The sequence below is a fragment of the Procambarus clarkii genome, chromosome 88 (assembly GCF_040958095.1).
Source record: "Procambarus clarkii isolate CNS0578487 chromosome 88, FALCON_Pclarkii_2.0, whole genome shotgun sequence".
NCBI classification, from domain to species: domain Eukaryota; kingdom Metazoa; phylum Arthropoda; class Malacostraca; order Decapoda; family Cambaridae; genus Procambarus; species Procambarus clarkii.
In genome coordinates, this window is record NC_091237.1 from 11,952,548 (window position 1) to 11,977,433 (window position 24,886).

Genomic DNA, 24,886 nt, shown 5'->3' on the forward strand with positions numbered 1-24,886 from the left:
GAGTCCATATCTAGTCAGGGATAAGACTAAACTGGAAAAGGTTCAAAGGTTTGCCACCAGACTAGTACCCGAGCTGAGAGGTATGAGCTACGAGGAGAGACTACGGGAATTAAACCTCACTTTGCTGGAAGACAGAAGAGTTAGGGGGGACATGATCACCACATTCAAGATTCTGAAGGGACTTGATAGGGTAGATAAAGACAGGCTATTTAACACAAGGGGCACACGCACAAGGGGACACAGGTGGAAACTGAGTGCCCAAATGAGCCACAGAGATATTAGAAAGAACTTTTTTAGTGTCAGAGTGGTTGACAAATGGAATGCATTAGGCAGTGATGTGGTGGAGGCTGACTCCATACACAGTTTCAAGTGTAGATATGATAGAGCCCAGTAGGCTCAGGAACCTGTACATCTGTTGATTGACGGTTGAGAGGCGGGACCAAAGAGCCAGAGCTCAACCCCCACAAGCACAATTAGGTGAGTACACACACACACACACACACACACACACACACACACACACACACACACACACACACACAATCGACCGGGTAAACAAGGATGAACTTTTCAACACTGGTGGGACGCGAACAAGGGGACACAGGTGGAAGCTGAGTACCCAAATGAGCCACAGAGACGTTAGAAAGAACTTTTTCAGTGTCAGAGTAGTTAGCAAATGGAATGCATTAGGAAGTGATGTGGTGGAGGCTGACTCCATTCACAGTTTCAAATGTAGATATGATAGAGCCCAATAGGCTCAGGAATCTGTACACCAGTTGATTGACGGTTGAGAGGCGGGACCAAAGAGCCAGAGCTCAACCCCCGCAAGCACAATTAGGTGAGTACAATTAGGTGAGTACACACACACACACACACACACACACACACACACACACACACACACACACACACACACACACACACACACTCACGCACACACACACGCGCACACACACACACACACACACACACACACACACACACACACACACACACACACATATCATCAGCGGCATATGCTAGACTGGCCAACATAAGAATTGCCTTCAGAAACTTGTGTAAGGAATCTTTCAAAACCCTGTATACCACTTATGTAAGACCAATCCTGGAGTATGCAGCTCCAGCCTGGAGTCCATACCTAGTTAAACACAAGACAAAGTTAGAGAAGATTCAGCGGTATGCCACCAGGCTCGTCCCGGAACTGAGAGGATTGAGCTACGAGGAAAGGCTAAAGGAGCTGAACCTCACATCCCTGGAAAACAGAAGAGTAAGGGGAGACATGATAACCACCTACAAAATTCTCAGGGGAATTGACAGGGTGGAGAAAGACAAACTCTTCAGCACGGGTGGGACACGAACAAGGGGACACAGGTGGAAACTTAGTACCCAGATGAGCCACAGAGACGTTAGAAAGAATTTTTTCAGTGTCAGAGTAGTTAATAAATGGAATGCATTAGGCAGTGATGTGGTGGAGGCTGACTCCATACACAGTTTCATATGTAGATATGATAGAGCCCAGTAGGCTCAGGAATCTGTACACCAGTTGATTGACAGTTGAGAGGCGGGACCAAAGAGCCAAAGCTCAACCCCCGCAAGCACAATTAGGTGAGTACAATTAGGTGAGTACAGACACAAAGTGTCTCGAGCTGTGAGGAACAGAGAGAGAGAAGCAGGAGCACGGTGTGTATTAAGCCGGGTTGATTAAACAGTCCATGTAAGCAAGGCGCAGGGTTCGATACCCCGCTGCACATAAACACGGTGGACGAGGCGGCCCCCCCCCCCCCCCCCCCCACGTCAATGACCACTCAGCAGTAATTACCTGGCCAGCTGTGCAAGTGAATTGTTAGGTGATTTAGCACATATTTGTTGGTTTTGTTTAACGGAGTTACACTGTTTTAAATAACACGTTCCACTTCGTTTTGTCGGGAACAGACAGCCTGTTTATACATATATATTTCTATATGTGCTAAATTTTTATGTTTATACATATACATTCATTGTTTATACATTCTTAATGTTTATTCATTCTTTAGTCTTGTATTAAAGCCGATACAAGCATCCTTCTCTCTAACGTCGAATTACAGATTCTTCCAAGGATGCTACCCCAGAGAAGTGGCCTAACTCCCAGATACCTATTTCCTGATAGGTGAACAGAGGCATTAGGTGAAAGGAAATATGTCATACTATTTCTGTTCCGGCCGGGAATCAGTCCCGGAATTCCCGATTGTGAGTCAAGAAGAAAGCCAACTGGTAGTGGTGTTTAAGATTCGCTACTTGGAGCAAAAAGTTCCAAGTAGCACGGGCTATGGTGATCCCGTAGACGGTAAAAAAAAGAAAGCCAACTGTATACGAGACCTTTAGGAGCACTTTTATGATGTATGAACTGACGAAGTTCATACATCGTAGTTTGTCCGAGGATTAGGACCTTTCTAGTATATAATAAGATAAAGACACTTCAAGTTATCACAGGACAAAGGCCTTTCTAGTTTATCATTGGACGATAACCTTTCTATCTTATCATTGCACGAAAACCTTTCTATCTTATCATTGGACGAAAACCTTTCTATCTTATCATTGGACGATAACCTTTCTATCTTATCATTGGACGAAAACCTTTCTATCTTATCATTGGACAAAAACCTTTCTATCTTATCATTGGACAAAAACCTTTCTATCTTATCATTGGACAAAAACCTTTCTATCTTATCATTGGACAAAAACCTTTCTATCTTATCATTGGACAAAAACCTTTCTATCTTATCATTGGACAAAAACCTTTCTATCTTATCATTGGACGAAAACCTTTCTATCTTATCAGTGGACAAAAACCTTTCTATCTTATCATTGGACAAAAACCTTTCTATCTTATCATTGGACAAAAACCTTTCTATCTTATCATTGGACGAAAACCTTTCTATCTTATCATTGGACAAAAACCTTTCTATCTTATCATTGGACAAAAACCTTTCTATCTTATCATTGGACAAAAACCTTTCTATCTTATCATTGGACAAAAACCTTTCTATCTTATCATTGGACAAAAACCTTTCTATCTTATCATTGGACAAAAACCTTTCTATCTTATCATTGGACAAAAACCGTTCTAGTTTTTCATTGGATAACGGCATTTCTAGTTTATTATTGGCAAAGTCTTTCTAACTTATCATTGACGAAGACCTTTCTATTTCACCATTGGCCAAAGACCTTTCTAGTTTATGACTGGGCAAAGACCTTTCTAGTTTATGACTGGCCAAAGACCTTTCTAGTTTATGACTGGGCAAAGACCTTTCTAGTTTATGACTGGGCAAAGACCTTCCTAGTTTATGACTGGGCAAAGACCTTTCTAGTTTATGACTGGGCAAAGACCTTTCTAGTTTATGACTGGGCAAAGACCTTTCTAGTTTATGACTGGGCAAAGACCTTTCTAGTTTATGACTGGGCAAAGACCTTTCTAGTTTATGACTGGGCAAAGACCTTTCTAGTTTGTGACTGGGCAAAGACCTTTCTAGTTTATGACTGGGCAAAGACCTTTCTAGTTTATGACTGGGCAAAGACCTTTCTAGTTTATGACTGGGCAAAGACCTTTCTAGTTTGTGACTGGGCAAAGACCTTTCTAGTTTATGACTGGGCAAAGACCTTTCTAGTTTATGACTGGGCAAAGACCTTTCTAGTTTGTGACTGGGCAAAGACCTATCTAGTTTATGACTGGGCAAAGACCTATCTAGTTTGTGAAAGGAAAACTAACCTTCTAGAGTGTCATATGACAAGGATGTTTCTAGTTTGAAGTGACATGGAGGTTTCAGATTTGTGATAAAGTGGATACTACTATTTATGGAGTCAAGGACCTTTCTTGTTTATAGAAACAACAACTTTTTTAGTTTGTGAAGACAAAAACATTTCTAGTTAGAGGGGATAAAAACCTTCCTTGTTTGAGGACAAAATCTTCCTAGTTGGTGAAGACAACGACTTTCCTTGTCATGACAAAAATCAGTTTTATCTTCGTGTCTAAATTTCTAAATATTTTTTGTTCATTTATCTTTAATGAACTTTATATTTATTCATCTTTTTCTATTCATCTTTAGATACTCTTAGATCTACACCAAGACCACAATCTCAATTGCTTTAAGTAATATTATTTAAGTGCCAGGGACACATGACACATGTTCAAGGGCCAGAGACACATGACACATACTCAAGTGCCAGAGACACACGACACATGCTCAAGTGCCAGGGACACATGACACATACTCAAGTGCCAGAGACACACGACACATGCTCAAGTGCCAGAGACACATGACACATACTGAAGTGCCAGGGACACATGACACATACTCAAGTCTCAGAGACACATGAGGTCAAGTACTCAACGTGTTGTCAATTATGATAATGTAATTAGTTTAAATTAATTCAGATTTTGGGTGTATTTGTGATTTAATGTTTAGACTTATTATGGTGTGTGTTGTGGGTGGTGTGTGTTGTGGGTGGTGTGTGTTGTGGGCGGTGTGTGTTGTGGGCGGTGTGTGTTGTGGGCGGTGTGTGTTGTGGGCGGTGTGTGTTGTGGGTGGTGTGTGTTGTGGGTGGTGTGTGTTGTGGGCGGTGTGTGTTGTGGGCGGTGTGTGTTGTGGGTGGTGTGTGTTGTGGGTGGTGTGTGTTGTGGGCGGTGTGTGTTGTGGGCGGTGTGTGTTGTGGGCGGTGTGTGTTGTGGGCGGTGTGTGTTGTGGGTGGTGTGTGTTGTGGGCGGTGTGTGTTGTGGGCGGTGTGTGTTGTGGGCGGTGTGTGTTGTGGGCGGTGTGTGTTGTGGGTGGTGTGTGTTGTGGGTGGTGTGTGTTGTGGGCGGTGTGTGTTGTGGGCGGTGTGTGTTGTGGGCGGTGTGTGTTGTGGGCGGTGTGTGTTGTGGGCGGTGTGTGTTGTGGGCGGTGTGTGTTGTGGGCGGTGTGTGTTGTGGGCGGTGTGTGTTGTGGGCGGTGTGTGTTGTGGGCGGTGTGTGTTGTGGGCGGTGTGTGTTGTGGGCGGTGTGTGTTGTGGGCGGTGTGTGTTGTGGGTGGTGTGTGTTGTGGGCGGTGTGTGTTGTGGGCGGTGTGTGTTGTGGGCGGTGTGTGTTGTGGGCGGTGTGTGTTGTGGGCGGTGTGTGTTGTGGGCGGTGTGTGTTGTGGGCGGTGTGTGTTGTGGGCGGTGTGTGTTGTGGGCGGTGTGTGTTGTGGGCGGTGTGTGTTGTGGGCGGTGTGTGTTGTGGGCGGTGTGTGTTGTGGGCGGTGTGTGTTGTGGGTGGTGTGTGTTGTGGGCGGTGTGTGTTGTGGGCGGTGTGTGTTGTGGGCGGTGTGTGTTGTGGGCGGTGTGTGTTGTGGGCGGTGTGTGTTGTGGGCGGTGTGTGTTGTGGGCGGTGTGTGTTGTGGGCGGTGTGTGTTGTGGGCGGTGTGTGTTGTGGGCGGTGTGTGTTGTGGGCGGTGTGTGTTGTGGGCGGTGTGTGTTGTGGGCGGTGTGTGTTGTGGGCGGTGTGTGTTGTGGGCGGTGTGTGTTGTGGGCGGTGTGTGTTGTGGGTGGTGTGTGTTGTGGGCGGTGTGTGTTGTGGGCGGTGTGTGTTGTGGGCGGTGTGTGTTGTGGGCGGTGTGTGTTGTGGGCGGTGTGTGTTGTGGGCGGTGTGTGTTGTGGGCGGTGTGTGTTGTGGGCGGTGTGTGTTGTGGGCGGTGTGTGTTGTGGGCGGTGTGTGTTGTGGGCGGTGTGTGTTGTGGGCGGTGTGTGTTGTGGGCGGTGTGTGTTGTGGGCGGTGTGTGTTGTGGGCGGTGTGTGTTGTGGGCGGTGTGTGTTGTGGGCGGTGTGTGTTGTGGGCGGTGTGTGTTGTGGGCGGTGTGTGTTGTGGGCGGTGTGTGTTGTGGGCGGTGTGTGTTGTCGGCGGTGTGTGTTGTGGGCGGTGTGTGTTGTGGGCGGTGTGTGTTGTGGGAGGTGTGTGTTGTGGGCGGTGTGTGTTGTCGGCGGTGTGTGTTGTCGGCGGTGTGTGTTGTGGGCGGTGTGTGTTGTGGGCGGTGTGTGTTGTGGGCGGTGTGTGTTGTGGGCGGTGTGTGTTGTGGGCGGTGTGTGTTGTGGGCGGTGTGTGTTGTGGGCGGTGTGTGTTGTGGGCGGTGTGTGTTGTGGGCGGTGTGTGTTGTGGGTGGTGTGTGTTGTGGGCGGTGTGTGTTGTGGGCGGTATGTGTTGTGGGCGGTGTGTGTTGTGGGCGGTGTGTGTTGTGGGCGGTGTGTGTTGTGGGCGGTGTGTGTTGTGGGCGGTGTGTGTTGTCGGCGGTGTGTGTTGTGGGCGGTGTGTGTTGTGGGCGGTGTGTGTTGTGGGCGGTGTGTGTTGTGGGCGGTGTGTGTTGTGGGCGGTGTGTGTTGTGGGCGGTGTGTGTTGTGGGTGGTGTGTGTTGTGGGCGGTGTGTGTTGTGGGTGGTGTGTGTTGTGGGCGGTGTGTGTTGTGGGCGGTATGTGTTGTGGGCGGTGTGTGTTGTGGGTGGTGTGTGTTGTGGGCGGTGTGTGTTGTGGGCGGTGTGTGTTGTGGGCGGTGTGTGTTGTGGGCGGTGTGTGTTGTGGGCGGTGTGTGTTGTGGGCGGTGTGTGTTGTGGGCGGTGTGTGTTGTGGGCGGTGTGTGTTGTGGGCGGTGTGTGTTGTGGGTGGTGTGTGTTGTGGGCGGTGTGTGTTGAGGGCGGTGTGTGTTGTGGGCGGTGTGTGTTGTGGGCGGTGTGTGTTGTGGGCGGTGTGTGTTGTGGGCGGTGTGTGTTGTGGGCGGTGTGTGTTGTGGGCGGTGTGTGTTGTGGGCGGTGTGTGTTGTGGGTGGTGTGTGTTGTGGGCGGTGTGTGTTGTGGGTGGTGTGTGTTGTGGGCGGTGTGTGTTGTGGGTGGTGTGTGTTGTGGGCGGTGTGTGTTGTGGGTGGTGTGTGTTGTGGGTGGTGTGTGTTGTGGGCGGTGTGTGTTGTGGGTGGTGTGTGTTGTGGGCGGTATGTGTTGTGGGCGGTGTGTGTTGTGGGTGGTGTGTGTTGTGGGCGGTGTGTGTTGTGGGTGGTGTGTGTTGTGGGCGGTGTGTGTTGTGGGCGGTGTGTGTTGTGGGCGGTGTGTGTTGTGGGCGGTGTGTGTTGTGGGCGGTGTGTGTTGTGGGTGGTGTGTGTTGTGGGCGGTGTGTGTTGTGGGCGGTGTGTGTTGTGGGTGGTGTGTGTTGTGGGCGGTGTGTGTTGTGGGTGGTGTGTGTTGTGGGTGGTGTGTGTTGTGAGCGGTGGGTGTTGTGGGCGGTGTGTGTTGTGGGTGGTGTGTGTTGTGGGCGGTGTGTGTTGTGGGCGGTGTGTGTTGTGGGTGGTGTGTGTTGTGGGCGGTGTGTGTTGTGGGCGGTGTGTGTTGTGGGCGGTGTGTGTTGTGGGTGGTGTGTGTTGTGGGCGGTGTGTGTTGTGGGCGGTGTGTGTTGTGGGCGGTGTGTGTTGTGGGCGGTGTGTGTTGTGGGCGGTGTGTGTTGTGGGTGGTGTGTGTTGTGGGCGGTGTGTGTTGTGGGCGGTGTGTGTTGTGGGTGGTGTGTGTTGTGGGCGGTGTGTGTTGTGGGTGGTGTGTGTTGTGGGCGGTGTGTGTTGTGGGCGGTGTGTGTTGTGGGTGGTGTGTGTGTTGTGGGCGGTGTGTGTTGTGGGTGGTGTGTGTTGTGGGCGGTGTGTGTTGTGGGCGGTGTGTGTTGTGGGTGGTGTGTGTTGTGGGCGGTGTGTGTTGTGGGTGGTGTGTGTTGTGGGTGGTGTGTGTTGTGGGTGGTGTGTGTTGTGGGCGGTAAGGATCCCAGGAAAGACTGGGATGCTGTAGGAGAGACTGGGATGCTGCAGGAGAGACTGGGATGCTGCAGGAGAGACTGGGATGCTGCAGGAGAGACTGGGATGCTGCAGGAGAGACTGGGATGCTGTAGGAGAGACTGGGATGCTGTAGGAGAGACTGGGATGCTGTAGGAGAGACTGGGATGCTGTAGGAGAGACTGGGATGCTGCAGGAGAGACTGGGATGCTGCAGGAGAGACTGGGATGCTGCTGGAGAGACTGGGATGCTGCAGGAGAGACTGGGATGCTGTAGGAGAGACTGGGATGCTGCAGGAGAGACTGGGATGCTGTAGGAGAGACTGGGATGCTGTAGGAGAGACTGGGATGCTGCAGGAGAGACTGGGATGCTGCAGGAGAGACTGGGATGCTGAAGGAGAGACTGGGATGCTGTAGGAGAGACTGGGATGCTGCAGGAGAGACTGGGATGCTGCAGGAGAGACCGGTGATGCTGCAGGAGAGACTGGGATGCTGTAGGAGAGACTGGGATGCTGAAGGAGAGACTGGGATGCTGTAGGAGAGACTGGGATGCTGTAGGAGAGACTGGGATGCTGCAGGAGAGACTGGGATGCTGCAGGAGGGACTGGGATGCTGCAGGAGAGACTGGGATGCTGCAGGAGAGACTGGGATGCTGTAGGAGAGACTGGGATGCTGCAGGAGAGACTGGGATGCTGTAGGAGAGACTGGGATGCTGCAGGAGAGACTGGGATGCTGTAGGAGAGACTGGGATGCTGTAGGAGAGACTGGGATGCTGCAGAAGAGACTGGGATGCTGCAGGAGAGACTGGGATGCTGCAGGAGAGACTAGGATGCTGCAGGAGAGACTGGGATGCTGCTGGAGAGACTGGGATGCTGCAGGAGAGACTGGGATGCTGTAGGAGAGACTGGGATGCTGCAGGAGAGACTGGGATGCTGTAGGAGAGACTGGGATGCTGTAGGAGAGACTGGGATGCTGCAGGAGAGACTGGGATGCTGCAGGAGAGACTGGGATGCTGAAGGAGAGACTGGGATGCTGTAGGAGAGACTGGGATGCTGCAGGAGAGACTGGGATGCTGCAGGAGAGACTGGGATGCTGCAGGAGAGACTGGGATGCTGTAGGAGAGACTGGGATGCTGAAGGAGAGACTGGGATGCTGTAGGAGAGACTGGGATGCTGTAGGAGAGACTGGGATGCTGCTGGAGAGACTGGGATGCTGCAGGAGAGACTGGGATGCTGCAGGAGGGACTGGGATGCTGCAGAAGAGACTGGGATGCTGCAGGAGAGACTGGGATGCTGCAGGAGAGACTGGGATGCTGTAGGAGAGACTGGGATGCTGCAGGAGAGACTGGGATGCTGTAGGAGAGACTGGGATGCTGCAGGAGAGACTGGGATGCTGTAGGAGAGACTGGGATGCTGCAGGAGAGACTGGGATGCTGCAGAAGAGACTGGGATGCTGCAGGAGAGACTGGGATGCTGTAGGAGAGACTGGGATGCTGCAGGAGAGACTGGGATGCTGCAGAAGAGACTGGGATGCTGCAGGAGAGACTGGGATGCTGCAGGAGAGACTGGGATGCTGCAGGAGAGACTGGGATGCTGCTGGAACATAAACCACACTAAACTGACAGCTGGTCTGAAAGACTGTTCGCACCCTTGAGTAATAGTTTGGGTTTTCGTACATAATTATAACTCCATACACTTGAGTGTCTCATTAACGTCTCTAAAAGTGCGTCTTAAAGGCGAAGGTTTGGTGGTCGTTTGACGTGCCAAGTTAGTGGTGTGTGTGTGTGGGGGGGGGGGGAGGGGGATTTACTAATGATTACATCGTTAATATAATCATTATATTTATTTTCATTATTATACGTAACATGTTGATCGCCATAATGTCATTACAATCAACAATAGAATCATTGTGGTGAGGCATGGTCGTCGTTATCGTCTTTTGTCGTCATCAATATCCCCTAAAGTCGTCGATATTATTAACATCATTTGTTGATCCTATTCCTCCTTGGCACTTTGTGTTCCGAGTCGCTGAAGCTAAATCAACAACAGTTTAGAGTTGTTCAACTTTCATTCCCAAGAAGTATTCGTGCTGTAATTAAATTTAAATTTTTTTAATTTTTCCCCGAGGGGCGAGTTTATTGGGCAGCGCCACTCATCTTGTGAGTGGACACACCGCCATAGTGACAGTATTGGGCAGCGTCACTCATCCTGTGAGTGGACACACCGCCATAGTGACAGTATTGGGCAGCGCCACTCATCTTGTGAGTGGACACACCGCCATAGTGACAGTATTGGGCAGCGTCACTCATCCTGTGAGTGGACACACCGCTATAGCAGCATGTACAACACTCCCCAATAGGAAGAAAACCCGCTGGGTTGTTCATCCTGTCACTTGTACCCAGACACAGCTGGGACTTGCTTAACTGTCTCAAGTGAACAGTTTAACAAACAAGAAGATTAACATCTATCAACCCTTAAAAGTTTACGTTATCTCGCGGGTGCAAAATGGGGAAATCTTTTAAGAACAGTATCAATATTTGACAAATAGTGTTTTCCTAACTCAATTGTCTAACTCTTTCAGTCATGTTCATTAACCCATGTCTACAACTAAATATACTAATTATTTATATTTATAAAAGAGAATGTGTTTGTCCAGGGTTGGAGGCTATAGACGCCTGGGGCTAGTCTCACCAAACTTTCCAATATGAAACTTGGGAGGTATGGGAGTCTCATAGGCCAGTCAGGGGGTCAGATCAAGTGCAGACGAGGAGTCACAATAACGTGGCTGAAATATGTTGACCAAACCACACACTAGAAGATGAAGGGACGACGACGTTTTGGTCCGTCCTGGACCATTCTCGACTTGAGAATGGTCCAGGACGGACCGAAACGTTTGGTCAGTCCAAGTGCTACTCTTTAAGAAATATCAACATTTATAGTGAGCCCCCTTACCACACTACTGTCAATGTGTGATAAGTAGTTTATATGACTCAGGGTGTGGATCACCTAGTTCTCCTGTGCTTGAGTGGCAGTCACGGGGACGCCAAGATGGGGTGGGTAGCAGTTAGTGGCCGTGGGATCCTTCCCTCTTAAGGCTGGCCGAGGTGGGCAGTTGATAAAGCGACTGCTTCCCATGCCGGAGGCTAGGTGTTCGAGTCTCGTAGTGCCCAAGATGAATGAAATACTAAATATATATATATATATATATATATATATATATATATATATATATATATATATATATATATATATATATATATATATATATATAATTATTTTTGTTACTAATTTTAGTACATTGTGTTAGTGTTTACAGAAAACACACATATAACATTCACTGTTGGAAGACCTCATCCAGCTCTTCGGAGGTGGGGTGCGTACCCAAGTTACATCAAGTATTTCCTCTCTGGATCCCTACACTGAGGCGCTGGAACAAGAAACTGGCCGCTCTTGAATCTCTAGTTTGCCTAATGAGTTACCCACCTCCTTTATGAACTTAAGTGCACATTTACCCCAGGCGCCCAGGGTCTCAGAGCCTGTCGGTACAAACCTGTAACAACGTTCTAGGTCCCTGTACTTGTTGGTTTTCTGGGTCTCCCTGAAGGTGGCCGCCCCGCCTCCCTCAGCTGTGCTGTAAGGTAGATAGGTGTCAGCCAATATAGATGCACACGTGTAGTCCCATACGACCTGTTTACCTTCCCTCCATGGCTGCAGGGTGACTCCATCTGGGCGTTTTTGGCTGTTGTCAGGTCTGCACAACTGAGGTTCCCTTTGTGCTGGACACCCAGCTGTAGCCAAACTTCTCTTGATGATGTCATTGACTGCTTCATGTCTGGCAATCTTTCCCTGTGTCTGACGACAGATGAGGCCATGGCTGCCGTATTGGTCTGCCCGTGCATGGCCGCAAATACACCGGTGTTCGGTGGAGATAGGGGCGGCAAGACGCAGGGCAACACCAATACTTAGGGTGGTAATAAAAATATCAATTCTCCAAAATTCATTTTTTATCAATGGTCAGACGCTTGGAAGCGTTTCGTAAGTGCTTCTTACATTCTCAAAGACTTCTTTACACTTTACACTACACTTATGAACTACTTTTATGATACACTGGGTATGAAACATTTAACATAACCCTCGCTTTTTATTGGTTTGGGTGAGTTGGGTACATGAGAATGGAAGTAACTGCAGAGGGCCTATTGGCCCAGACGATGCATTGAAGTGGGTAGAATATAGCTGTGCATTAATTGGCTGTTGATTGCTGGTGAGGCACTACACATCAAAAATTCAACACCAAGCCTGCACTAAAGAGGCAAGCAGAGGACTGTAAGCCCCAAAGAACTCAGTATATAGGCTAGACAACAACGTCTCTTTCCAGACGATTAACAATGCATAAGCAACAGGGCTCCATCAAGGAACATATAATCTCTTCTCATAACCAGACCATCACCAGAGAAATCTTAACAAACAACACAGAAATCATGGATAGGTACAGTGACAGCAGGCGGCTCGACATCAGACAGGCACTACACATCAAAAAGTCAACACCAGCAATCAACAGTCAATTAATGCACAACTATATTCTACCTAGTTCAAGACCCCGAACCAATATGGAAGTAACAAGAGGAAGTATGGGCTGATAGGCCTTCTGGAATTCTCATATCCAATTTAGACCAATTTATACCAATTTATATCCAATTGTTCCGTGTTCTGTCTTATGTTTGTCACAAGTTTGTTCACCTCACCCAAAACTTTGTACCATATCACCTCACCCAAAATGAATATAAGTTCGATAAATCTGTGTGTAAATTAAGTCTTTGAAAATGTAATAAGCCTTACGAAACGCGTTCAGGCGTCAGACAATTAAAAAATGAATTTTGGAGAATTTATATTTTTATTACCACCGACAGTGAAGAAAAACATAAGAAATATTGAGAAAATTCGTGTTAGAATTATTAATCTTACCATTTCGGTCATATTCATCAATATATATATATATATATATATATATATATATATATATATATATATATATATATATATATATATATATATATATATATATATATATATATATATGTCGTACCTAGTAGCCAGAACGCACTTCTCAGCCTACTATGCAAGGTCCGATTTGCCTAATAAGCCAAGTTTTCATGAATTAATTGTTTTTCGACTACCTAACCTACCTAACCTAACCTAACCTAACATTTTCGGGTACCTAACCTAACCTAACCTATAAAGATAGGTTAGGTTAGGTTAGGTAGGGTTGGTTAGGTTCGGTCTTATATCTACGTCAATTTTAACTTCAATAAAATAAATTGACCTCATACATAATGAAATGGGTAGCTTTATTATTTCATAAGCAAAAAAATAGAGAAAATATATTAATTCATGAAAACTTGGCTTATTAGGCAAATCGGGCCTTGCATAGTAGGCTGAGAAGTGCGTTCTGGCTATTAGGTACGACATATATATATATATATATATATATATATATATATATATATATATATATATATATATATATATATATATATATATATATAATCTTGGGTTAATATTAAAATGTATATTGATATTGGGGATAAAATACACGTAAACATTTAACAAACGGCTTCATAATAATATCCTTGCGTGAATATTAAGGAGAAATGTGCGGGGAAAATTTAGGGTAAGTATAGTGTTGTCGGCTGATGGACAGTCCCAGTAATTTGTCATCGATTTTTGGCCGTAAAATTGTATTCCCGTTAAAAGCATTTTGCCACCATCTGTATCTCTCATGTTGCTCTGCTCAGGAATGTTCAGTGGCAGATTTGCCGTCATTAGTACGGTTAATTGTTGCATTTGTAGATGGTAACAGTGAATACACTTTATTCGATTGGATAGTGATGGAACGTCTACGCCCTCTCACTATTCCTCGGGAGCAGTGTTGACCACTTTAACTACCCTCCACAGTGGTAGAGTAGTGCGGGTGTAGAGAGGTTTAAGGGAGAAGGCGGAAAGGAGAAAGGTAGGTACTGGAAACGTGAAGGAAAATAGTGAGGTGTCACCATCAACAGTTGCAACAATAACGTCACTATCACCATCAACAGTTGCAACAATAACGTCACTATCACCATCAACAGTTGCAACAATAACGTCACTATCACCAACAGTTGCAACAATAACGTCACTGTCACCATCAACAGTTGCAACAATAACGTCACTATCACCATCAACAGTTGCAACAATAACGTCACTATCACCAACAGTTGCAACAATAACGTCACTATCACCAACAGTTGCAACAATAACGTCACTATCACCAACAGTTGCAACAATAACGTCATTATCACCATCAACAGTTGCAACAATAACGTCACTATCACCATCAACAGTTGCAACAATAACGTCACTATCACCAAACAGTTGCAACAATAACGTCACTATCACCAACAGTTGCAACAATAACGTCATTATCACCAACAGTTGCAACAATAACGTCACTATCACCAACAGTTGCAACAATAACGTCATTATCACCATCAACAGTTGCAACAATAACGTCACTATCACCATCAACAGTTGCAACAATAACGTCACTATCACCAACAGTTGCAACAATAACGTCACTATCACCAACAGTTGCAACAATAACGTCACTATCACCAACAGTTGCAACAATAACGTCATTATCACCATCAACAGTTGCAACAATAACGTCACTATCACCATCAACAGTTGCAACAATAACGTCACTATCACCAAACAGTTGCAACAATAACGTCACTATCACCAACAGTTGCAACAATAACGTCATTATCACCAACAGTTGCAACAATAACGTCACTATCACCAACAGTTGCAACAATAACGTCATTATCACCATCAACAGTTGCAACAATAACGTCACTATCACCATCAACAGTTGCAACAATAACGTCACTATCACCAACAGTTGCAACAATAACGTCACTATCACCATCAACAGTTGCAACAATAACGTCACTATCACCAACAGTTGCAACAATAACGTCACTATCACCAACAGTTGCAACAATAACGTCACTATCACCAACAGTTGCAACAATAACGTCATTATCACCAACAGTTGCAACAATAACATCACCATCAACATCAACAGCTACAACAATAACATCATCAACAGCTACAACAATAACATCACCATCAACAATAACATCACCATCAACAATAACCTCACCATCACCATCAACAATAACCTCACCATCAACAGCTACAACAATAACATCACCATCAACAATAACCTCACCATCAACAGCTACAACAATAACATCACCATCAACAATAACCTCACCATCAACAGCTACAACAATAACATCACCATCAACAATAACCTCACTATCAACAGCTACAACAATAACATCACATGTTGTATCTCAGTATGCCTCAGTCAAGACATATTCAAATGTATTAATCAGAAACATCATTAGCATGCAGGAAGCCTCCCAAGACGAGGCTACGGATACCCAAGGAACTCAGGGATGAACTTTAACACACTTGGAGCATCACAATATTCAATCTATACACACAGAAATCACAATAGCCTGATACATCAAATGAACAAATCCACAAGGGGCCGTGATGTGGATTCGAACCTACGCCCGAGAAGATCCCAGACGCTGCCTTAGTCGTGGCGCAGTCGACTAAGGCGCGTCTGGGAGCATCCCGGACGTAGGTTCGAACTTTCATCACGGTCCTTGTGGATTTGTTCATATTCAATCTATATACACTGGGTGGTGGTGGCGATGATTGAAAGATAAAAACCATATATATATATATATATATATATATATATATATATATATATATATATATATATATATATATATCAGATTTGGTGTTATCTATTTATGTAAAACAAGGTCATTTGTCATTATATTTATATTGACATGATTGCAGAACCCGGCACCAAACAGTCGTGTTTTACCGAGGATATCGTGAGAAGGATGCAGTTATTCGTGGTGGCAATCTTGAGATAACACAGTGACCCGTTTTCTATGACAAACTGGCATTCTGCGATATTTTGCGACTTATGATAAAGTATTATGGAATGTTTAAGGCAGAACGGAACTGAGAGAGGGAGAGGAAAAGGAAAGACAAAGAGAGAGACGTGAGAGAGAGAGAGAGAGAGAGAGAGAGAGAGAGAGAGAGAGAGAGAGAGAGAGAGGGAGGGAGAGAGAGAGAGAGAGAGAGAGAGAGAGAGAGAGAGAGAGAGAGAGAGAGAGAGAGAGAGAGAATATCTTTAAACAAAGAACTCAGACATTGGTGCAAGGGAGGAGGAAAATTGTGTACATATATTCATGTATGTATTCGCGTATGTATATGCAATATTCTTGAGCGTCTCACTCTTATGAGATGTGATGATTACCTGGGTGTTCGCCTAGATATGCGGCAGAGTCGAGCTTCAGCTCTTGACCCCAGGTTTCTAAACTTTTGTCATTTAAGGTAATGTCTTAAGGTGGGAAATTCACCTATTTGTATAATCATGTTTGTATTTAATTCCGTGCAGTCATTTTAACATTGACAACTCCTTAATGTAATACATTGACTTCCGGTTCTTAATCTACAATATACAGGTGTCGAGATACCAAGATTTTGACTAACATTTTGTACCGGTACTTTAATAAATGATACAGCGGTACTTTAATAAATGATACAGTGGTACTTTAGTAAACGATACTCTGGTACTTTAATAAACGATACTCTGGTACCCAACGTCCCGACGGCATTTGGTGGTAAGCTTGGGCATAGTTATTTGTGTTGCTCACGTAGCCCCACAAAGTGAGGGGATTCGATGATATAACTATGTCCAGGCTTACCACCGAGTGCCGTCGGGACGTTGGGGATATAGCCTCGGCTGCCAATGTCTTTTGTACGGTCATGGTTGGTCAAGTGGTTAAGGTACCAGGTATGCAGTTGTATAGTGACACGTGGCTGTCAGGGTTCGAGTCACTTCCGGGGTGTGGAGTTTTCAGTTGCATTGGCTTGGGGACTATTCAAGCTTGTTATATATATATATATATATATATATATATATATATATATATATATATATATATATATATATATATATATATATATATATATATATATTGTGACGATAATCTATTTCAAGAGAGATTGAGCCTGCTCTTCTCTACTTCAAGTTACGCCAAAGATACAAGTATAAGATGCTACATTCAAGATACGTCACCAGTAGCACAAAACGTTTTGACCAGGAGGCAAAACGTATCCAAGATCCCCCCACTCCACACACCCTCCACACGCCGGCTCGTCATCAAACCAGCTAACTACCCTTCTCCAGCTTGCCTGCCCCTGATTGGTGACTCGCCAGCCGTGCACCTGCACACCGCACCTTGGCGCCCTCTACCCGAGTCAACGTCTGAGCCTGACCAGCTATCAACTTCAGAATATTCTTTGTGCTCTTAGCGTTGACATCTCTCTCTGGCATACTAGCTCATTAGCTCGTATACGAAGGGAGGTTTCAACCATAGCCGATATTCTCAGCACCATTTCAACATTATTTAATCTATTGTGTTTTTTGTATTTATCTTTGTCATTTTATTTCATTAGTCATTTGCCTGAGATTTGCCTTTATTTTCATTTATGTTTAAAGTAAATATATTAAAGTTTCATTGTTCATACTTTGTGTTTTACATGTTCCTCCCTCTAACTTACCACAGACAACAGGCAAGCAGTCTATATTTGTTTTAAGTGTGACCAGGCTTTGACACCTGCCATTGGAGGACTGCCGAACATCAACACTCCAACACTTTCCCGTCACAATATATATATATATATATATATATATATATATATATATATATATATATATATATATATATGCGAACAAGCCTGAATGGTCCCCAGGACAATATGCAATATCAGTTGCATATTGTCCTGGGGACCATTCAGGCTTGTTCGCATTTGTGTTCCTCACGTGTGTCCCAAAGAATGAGGTGATTTGGTAAAATGCTATGCCCAAGATTACTATCCGAGTGCCGGCGGTGGGGTGGTTCAAATAGCCTCGGCTATCACCTCATTATGTCCGGTCGTGATGGTCAAGTGGATTAAGGCGTCTTGTACATACCAGTTGCGTTGCTTCTGGGAGTATGGGTTCGAGTCACTTCTGGGGTGTGAGTTTTCAGTTGCATATTGTCCTGGGGACCATTCAGGCTTGTTCGCATTTGTGTTCCTCACGTGTGCCCCAAAGAATGAGGTGATTTGGTAAAATGCTATGCCCAAGATTACTATCCGAGTGCCGGCAGTGGGGTGGTTCAAATAGCCTCGGCTATCACCTCATTATGTCCGGTCGTGATGGTCAAGTGGATTAAGGCGTCTTGTACATACCAGTTGCGTTGCTTCTGGGAGTATGGGTTCGAGTCACTTCTGGGGTGTGAGTTTTCAGTTGCATATTGTCCTGGGGACCATTCAGGCTTGTTCGCATTTGTGTTCCTCACGTGTGCCCCAAAGAATGAGGTGATTTGGTAAAATGCTATGCCCAAGATTACTATCCGAGTGCCGGCGGTGGGGTGGTTCAAATAGCCTCGGCTATCACCTCATTATGTCCGGTCGTGATGGTCAAGTGGATTAAGGCGTCTTGTACATACCAGTTGCGTTGCTTCTGGGAGTATGGGTTCGAGTCACTTCTGGGGTGTGAGTTTTCAGTTGCATATTGTCCTGGGGACCATTCAGGCTTGTTCGCATTTGTGTTCCTCACGTGTGCCCCAAAGAATGAGGTGATTTGGTAAAATGCTATGCCCAAGATTACTATCCGAGTGCCGGCGGTGGGGTGGTTCAAATAGCCTCGGCTATCACCTCATTATGTCCGGTCGTGATGGTCAAGTGGATTAAGGCGTCTTGTACATACCAGTTGCGTTGCTTCTGGGAGTATGGGTTCGAGTCACTTCTGGGGTGTGAGTTTTCAGTTGCATATTGTCCTGGGGACCATTCAGGCTTGTTCGCATTTGTGTTCCTCACGTGTGCCCCAAAGAATGAGGTGATTTGGTAAAATGCTATGCCCAAGATTACTATCCGAGTGCCGGCGGTGGGGTGGTTCAAATAGCCTCGGCTATCACCTCATTATGTCCGGTCGTGATGGTCAAGTGGATTAAGGCGTCTTGTACATACCAGTTGCGTTGCTTCTGGGAGTATGGGTTCGAGTCACTTCTGGGGTGTGAGTTTTCAGTTATATATATATATATATATATATATATATATATATATATATATATATATATATATATATATATATATATATATATATATATATATAATGTCAATAGTGACAGTTTCCCTGAGATTTGTATATGTTTAATCCAGTATTGATGGCCCACCATAAAGTAAATTTTTGTAATTTAAATTTTATAGAGACTGGGAAAAATGAAGCTAAAACCAAAGTTAAACATTCCTAGGCCTAGTTTATCATATGAATGTACTTTATTAGGCCTAAGATAGCGTGTAATTAGGCCTAGCGTTGGTGGAGAGGTTAGCTTATTGTTACGGCCCTCTTGGGTCGCAACTGGGTTCTTTCTCTGATGTTAGTAGAGTTAGGGTATCCGGCCCCAAGCTAGTAGTGGCTTTCAAGGGGTGTGCTCCGTAATGCAAGTAAATTAAAGGGGAAGGGATAAAACTGCACTTAAACTTAAATATATAATTATTCCATCACCAATAAATAAATATATAAACAGCCACACTCTGTTTATATTACTACACTTATTTACAATTACTTGTCTTCCTCTGAAGACTCAGGACGTTTCACGGTGCTCAACGCTGCTTAGCCCTTGATCCTCTTCTCGTGGCCTCTCGACGAACCCTTAGATTCTCCTAGCGAGTCTACCCCGGCCACAGGCCAGCCAAATCACAGTCCCACTGGGTGCACCATCGTGGAGGCCGTCAACCACAAATCCAGCCTGTAGCTGGCAGGTTCCAATCAGCTACGCTGCGTAGGCCACTCCACGACCGATACTAGGGTTGCGAGCCCTAGGCAGGAGCCTCGTGTGATTCCACAGATCACTCTCCTCACCACAACACCCCAGTGGCTAGTCTTCTCCACCAGTCAGCCCCGGGTACGACAATCCCTGGTTCTGCCACCTCACAGGCAGGCTAACACAACAGTGTTCATCCGGGGGGTGACTCACAGCTTCAGCAGCAAATGCGTGGAGGTTCTACGGCTGCCTTGGGTAGACTCATCCAACTTCCATTACAGCAGTCCCAGGTCGACTCTGTAATCAGACACGTCATTAGTACTGATGACACTTTAGGGCACCTCACTCACAGGCTTAGACACAAACGCCCACCTATCCACTCCATAGATGGCGTTGCTGTCTAAGCGTCACCTCACCAGAGGTCAGCAGCGGCTGTGTTATGAGCTGATCAGGACGGGAAACCAGCCCTTGTGGCTGGTATTTCCTGTTCTCACTAGATGGCGCCGTCCATTTGGAGGGGGTTTCGGGAGCTGACCCACAGATGGCGCGGTCGTCACTGCTCCGTGCTCGGACGCTGGGCTCGGGTCCGTAACACTTATGTTATGTATGTTGAGGTTATTCAAATATCCCATTTAACCAAATTCAGTAACACACTAGTCAACTTTAGGTGTTATTTCGTGGTCCAGCACTACATATTAGTACGGTCGACTGAATACTTACTATGAATACTTTAATTTTAAGGAGGAAGGGCTGTTGTAATCAGTCTTCTAAGGCGTGTCTTCAAGTGACACGAGGGATAATTCCTTTAGTCTTTGCTCATAACCTAGTTATCTTGAGGTTGTCTTGAGATGATTTCGGGGCTTTAGTGTCCCCGCGGCCCGGTCCTCGACCAGGCCTCCACCCCTAGGAAGCAGCCCGTGACAGCTGACTAACTCCCAGGTACCTATTTACTGCTAGGTAACAGAAGCATCAGGGTGAAAGAAACTCTGCCCATTGTTTCTCGCCGGCGTCCGGGATCGAACCCGGGACCACAGGATCACGTGTACAGTGTTCTGTCCGCTCAGCCACCGGTTCCCGGTCGGGTTCTCATAGTTCTAGTTCTCATAGCTTTGGTATTAGACTTTTTCTAGCTTTGGTATTAGACTTTTTCTAGCTTTGGTATTAGACTTTTTCTAGCTTTGGTATTAGACTTTTTCTAGCTTTGGTATTAGACTTTTTCTAGCTTTGGTATTAGACTTTTTCTAGCTTTGTTTTGTGTTGAACGAGATCATGTTTCCACCTCATATATCAAAATTAATTTGATGTGTGTTGTAAAAAGGGATCTAAATGACACTGAATGTAATAGCAGTTTGTGTGGTGGCTAACCTTGCATATGGCTTTGATATCCATTAGGTGTATGCTTGGGTCGACAGGTCCAGTGTGGTATCAACCCTCAGATCCCATGATCCCATTTCTGGACGAGTTTCTCTCCTATCTGGTACTCTGTACTCACCTATTTGTGCTTGCGGGGGTTGAGCTTTGGCTCTTTGGTCCCGCCTCTCAACTGTCAATCAACTGTGTTCGGCCTCCTCTTGCCAGCACTCAGCTTCGTTACTTTGCACTTTGCTGAGTTAAACTTTGAGAGAAATATTATCACTACTGGAGGATAATTTACATAAATCAAGAATAAGATGGAACCTCGACCTCCTGTGAGATACGACTGGTCATTGTCGTCTCTCATTGTTACTCTTTGGCTTGTTGCTTGGCTACTGTGTCTTCACCTTTCACAGTACCCTCAGGCGGGGTACTGTGTCGGAGGAGTACCAACCACAGAATATGCATCATAACTACCTCTGTCTTGTCTCATCTCTGTCCTCCAGTAACAGAATTCTGTCAAAGTTGTGAGGCAAGATTTAGTATCACTAAACCAATACTGAGGTCTGTAACCTGTGGTACCTCTGAGGTCTGTAACCTGTGGTACCTCTGTGGTCTGTAACCTGTGGTACCTCTGAGGTCTGTAACCTGTGGTACCTCTGTGGTCTGTAACCTGTGGTACCTCTGTGGTCTGTAACCTGAGGTACCTCTGTGGTCTGTAACCCGTGGTACCTCTGTGTCTGTAACCCATGGTACCTCTGTGTTCTGTAACCTGTGATACCTCTGAGGTCTGTAACCCGTGGTACCTCTGTGGTCTGTAACCTGTGGTACCTCTGAGGTCTGTAACCTGTGGTACCTCTGAGGTCTGTAATCTGTGGTACCTCTCTGGTCTGTAACCTGTGGTATCTCTGTGGTCTGTAACCTGTGGTATCTCTGTGGTCTGTAACCTGTGGTACCTCTGTGGTCTGTAACCCATGGTACCCCTGAGGACTGTAACCTGTGGCTCCTCTGTGGTCTGTAACCTGTAGTACCTCTGAGGTCTGTAACCTGTGGTACCTCTGAGGTCTGTAACCTGTGGTATCTCTGAGGTCTGTAATCTGTGGTACCTCTCTGGTCTGTAACCTGTGGTATCTCTGTGGTCTGTAACCTGTGGTATCTCTGTGGTCTGTAACCTGTGGTACCTCTGTGGTCTGTAACCCATGGTACCCCTGAGGACTGTAACCTGTGGTACCTCTGTGGTCTGTAACCTGTGGTACCTCTGTGGTCTGTAACCTGTGGTACCTCTGTGGTCTGTAACCTGTGGTACCTCTGTGGTCTGTAACCCGTGGTACCTCTGTGTCTGTAACCCATGGTACCTCTGTGGTCTGTAACCTGTGATACCTCTGTGGTCTGTAACCTGTGGTACCTCTGTGGTCTGTAACCTGTGGTACCTCTGTGGTCTGTAACCTGTGGTACCTCTGAGGTCTGTAATCTGTGGTACCTCTCTGGTCTGTAACCTGTGGTATCTCTGTGGTCTGTAACCTGTGGTATCTCTGTGGTCTGTAACCTGTGGTACCTCTGTGGTCTGTAACCCATGGTACCCCTGAGGACTGTAACCTGTGGTACCTCTGTGGTCTGTAACCTGTGGTACCTCTGAGGTCTGTAACCTGTGGTACCTCTGAGGTCTGTAACCTGTGGTATCTCTGAGGTCTGTAATCTGTGGTACCTCTCTGGTCTGTAACCTGTGGTATCTCTGTGGTCTGTAACCTGTGGTATCTCTGTGGTCTGTAACCTGTGGTACCTCTGTGGTCTGTAACCCATGGTACCCCTGAGGACTGTAACCTGTGGTACCTCTGTGGTCAGTAACCTGTGGTACCTCTGTGGTCTGTAACCTGTGGTACCTCTGTGGTCTGTAACCCATGGTACCCCTGAGGACTGTAACCTGTGGTACCTCTGTGGTCTGTAACCTGTGGTACCTATATAGTCTGTAACCTGTGGTACCTCTCAGGTGTGTAACCCATGGTACCTCTCAGGTCTATAACCCATGGTACCTCAGGTGTGTAACCTGTGGTACCTCTCAGGTGTGTAACCCATGGTACCTCAGGTGTGTAACCCATGGTACCTCAGGTGTGTAACCTGTGGTACCTCTCAGGTGTGTAACCCATGTACAAGCTTGGGGAGAGGATTATAATGAGTTAAATGGAGAGTTGGGGACATGGAGGAGCTTCTACTACAATTACTACTTCTACCTTGATTGGCATTATTTCTGATACTTCAACTACTTACATGACTGTTATACACCTACTACTATTTACACTACCACCTATCCAACTCCTGCCATTTACGACTTAACTTCTATTCGTCTATTGACATCTATTTGACATCTATTCACTGAACTACTGTCTAGGTTATACAGCCGCCACAACCAACAAGATGATAACTACTTATACAACTACCTAGGCTGTATGGACACAGCTGCATACACTACTTCATCTACTTTATACCGAAGTAGTATTACTTATATTACTAATAATGCTACTACTACTATTATATCTATTACTATCAATCTTTTTTTTCAGGTGAGTTGTAAGGCTGGAGATCAGGTGATGTCGACGTGAATTAGGTGAGTGTTGGGCATGTGGCTACCCAGCCTAGGTGACTATCAGTTGAGGTTCAGCAGCCTAGGTGACTATCAGTTGAGGTTCAGCAGCCTAGGTGACTATCAGGTGAAGTTCAGCAGCCTAGGGGACTATCAGTTGAGGTTCAGCAGCCTAGGTGACTATCAGTTGAGGTTCAGCAGCCTAGGTGACTATCAGTTGAGGTTCAGCAGCCTAGGGGACTATCAGGTGAAGTTCAGCAGCCTAGGTGACTATCAGTTGAGGTTCAGCAGCCTAGGTGACTATCAGTTGAGGTTCAGCAGCCTAGGGGACTATTAGGTGAAGTTCAGCAGCCTAGGGGACTATCAGGTGAAGTTCAGCAGCCTAGGGGACTATCAGTTGAGGTTCAGCAGCCTAGGTGGCTATCAGTTGAGGTTCAGCAGCCCAGGTGACTATCAGGTGAGGTTCAGCAGCCTAGGTGGCTATCAGGTGAAGTTCAGCAGCCCAGGGGACTATCAGGTGAGGTTCAGCAGCCTAGGTGACTATCAGGTGAAGTTCAGCAGCCTAGGTGACTATCAGGTGAGGTTCAGCAGCCTAGGTGACTATCAGTTGAGGTTCAGCAGCCTAGGTGACTATCAGGTGAAGTTCAGCAGCCTAGGTGACTATCAGTTGAGGTTCAGCAGCCTAGGGGACTATCAGGTGAAGTTCAGCAGCCTAGGTGGCTATCAGGTGAGGTTCAGCAGCCTAGGGGACTATCAGGTGAAGTTCAGCAGCCTAGGTGACTATCAGGTGAAGTTCAGCAGCCTAGGGGACTATCAGGTGAAGTTCAGCAGCCTAGGTGACTATCAGTTGAAGTTCAGCAGCCCAGGGGACTATCAGGTGAAGTTCAGCAGCCTAGGTGACTATCAGGTGAAGTTCAGCAGCCTAGGGGACTATCAGGCGATGTTCAGCAGCCTAGGTGACTATCAGAGCTCTGGCACACTGCTCCAGGCTCCACCTTCCTTACATGATAGGCACCAAACATGAAGTTGACAGCACTCCTTATGGACACAAATAATAAGCTCATTATATAAGAGTTTCTACGATCAGGGTTGAGATGAGTTCATGAAGGGTAAGAGGTCGTAGCAACCTGGGTCGTAAGCAACATCAACCCCGTTTAAAATCTTAGTTAAAAAGAGAAACCGATTGCCAGATGGTGTTCCAGGGGGGACAAGACTTCACCATGAGCTGG

The 24,886-nt window shown here is 46.2% G+C and overlaps 2 protein-coding genes across 2 annotated transcripts; one reads left to right on the forward strand and one right to left on the reverse strand.

Annotated features, from left to right (window-relative positions):
• Positions 1-4,068: 4,068 nt before the first annotated feature.
• Positions 4,069-14,234, reverse strand: LOC138359038 (streptococcal hemagglutinin-like). The gene is made up of 4 exons (XM_069317729.1): positions 13,690-14,234; positions 11,294-11,412; positions 7,827-9,377; positions 4,069-4,094 (listed from the first exon to the last, which is right to left on the reverse strand). Exons 1-4 carry the CDS (start codon positions 14,232-14,234, stop codon positions 4,069-4,071), a joined length of 2,241 nt encoding a protein of 746 aa, XP_069173830.1.
• Positions 14,235-23,694: 9,460 nt separating this feature from the next.
• Positions 23,695-24,681, forward strand: LOC138359039 (uncharacterized PPE family protein PPE21-like). The gene is made up of 2 exons (XM_069317730.1): positions 23,695-23,904; positions 23,995-24,681. Exons 1-2 carry the CDS (start codon positions 23,695-23,697, stop codon positions 24,679-24,681), a joined length of 897 nt encoding a protein of 298 aa, XP_069173831.1.
• Positions 24,682-24,886: the final 205 nt, after the last annotated feature.

Bases quoted from the DNA above. Each gene is read 5' to 3' on its own strand.
- LOC138359038 (XM_069317729.1), bottom strand. From the start codon at position 14,234: ATGACGTTATTGTTGCAACTGTTGGTGATAGTGACGTTATTGTTGCAA. The intron at 11,413-13,689 runs GTGAGAGGGCGT...TCTACCTTACAG, and splicing joins AACACTGCTCCCGAGGAATA to CACAGCTGAGGGAGGCGGGG. The intron at 4,095-7,826 runs GTCTCTCCTGCA...GTCTTGGTGTAG, and splicing joins GTCTCTCCTGCAGCATCCCA to ATCTAAGAGTATCTAAAGAT.
- LOC138359039 (XM_069317730.1), top strand. From the start codon at position 23,695: ATGTGGCTACCCAGCCTAGGTGACTATCAGTTGAGGTTCAGCAGCCTA. The intron at 23,905-23,994 runs GTGAAGTTCAGC...GGGGACTATTAG, and splicing joins GCAGCCTAGGGGACTATCAG to GTGAAGTTCAGCAGCCTAGG.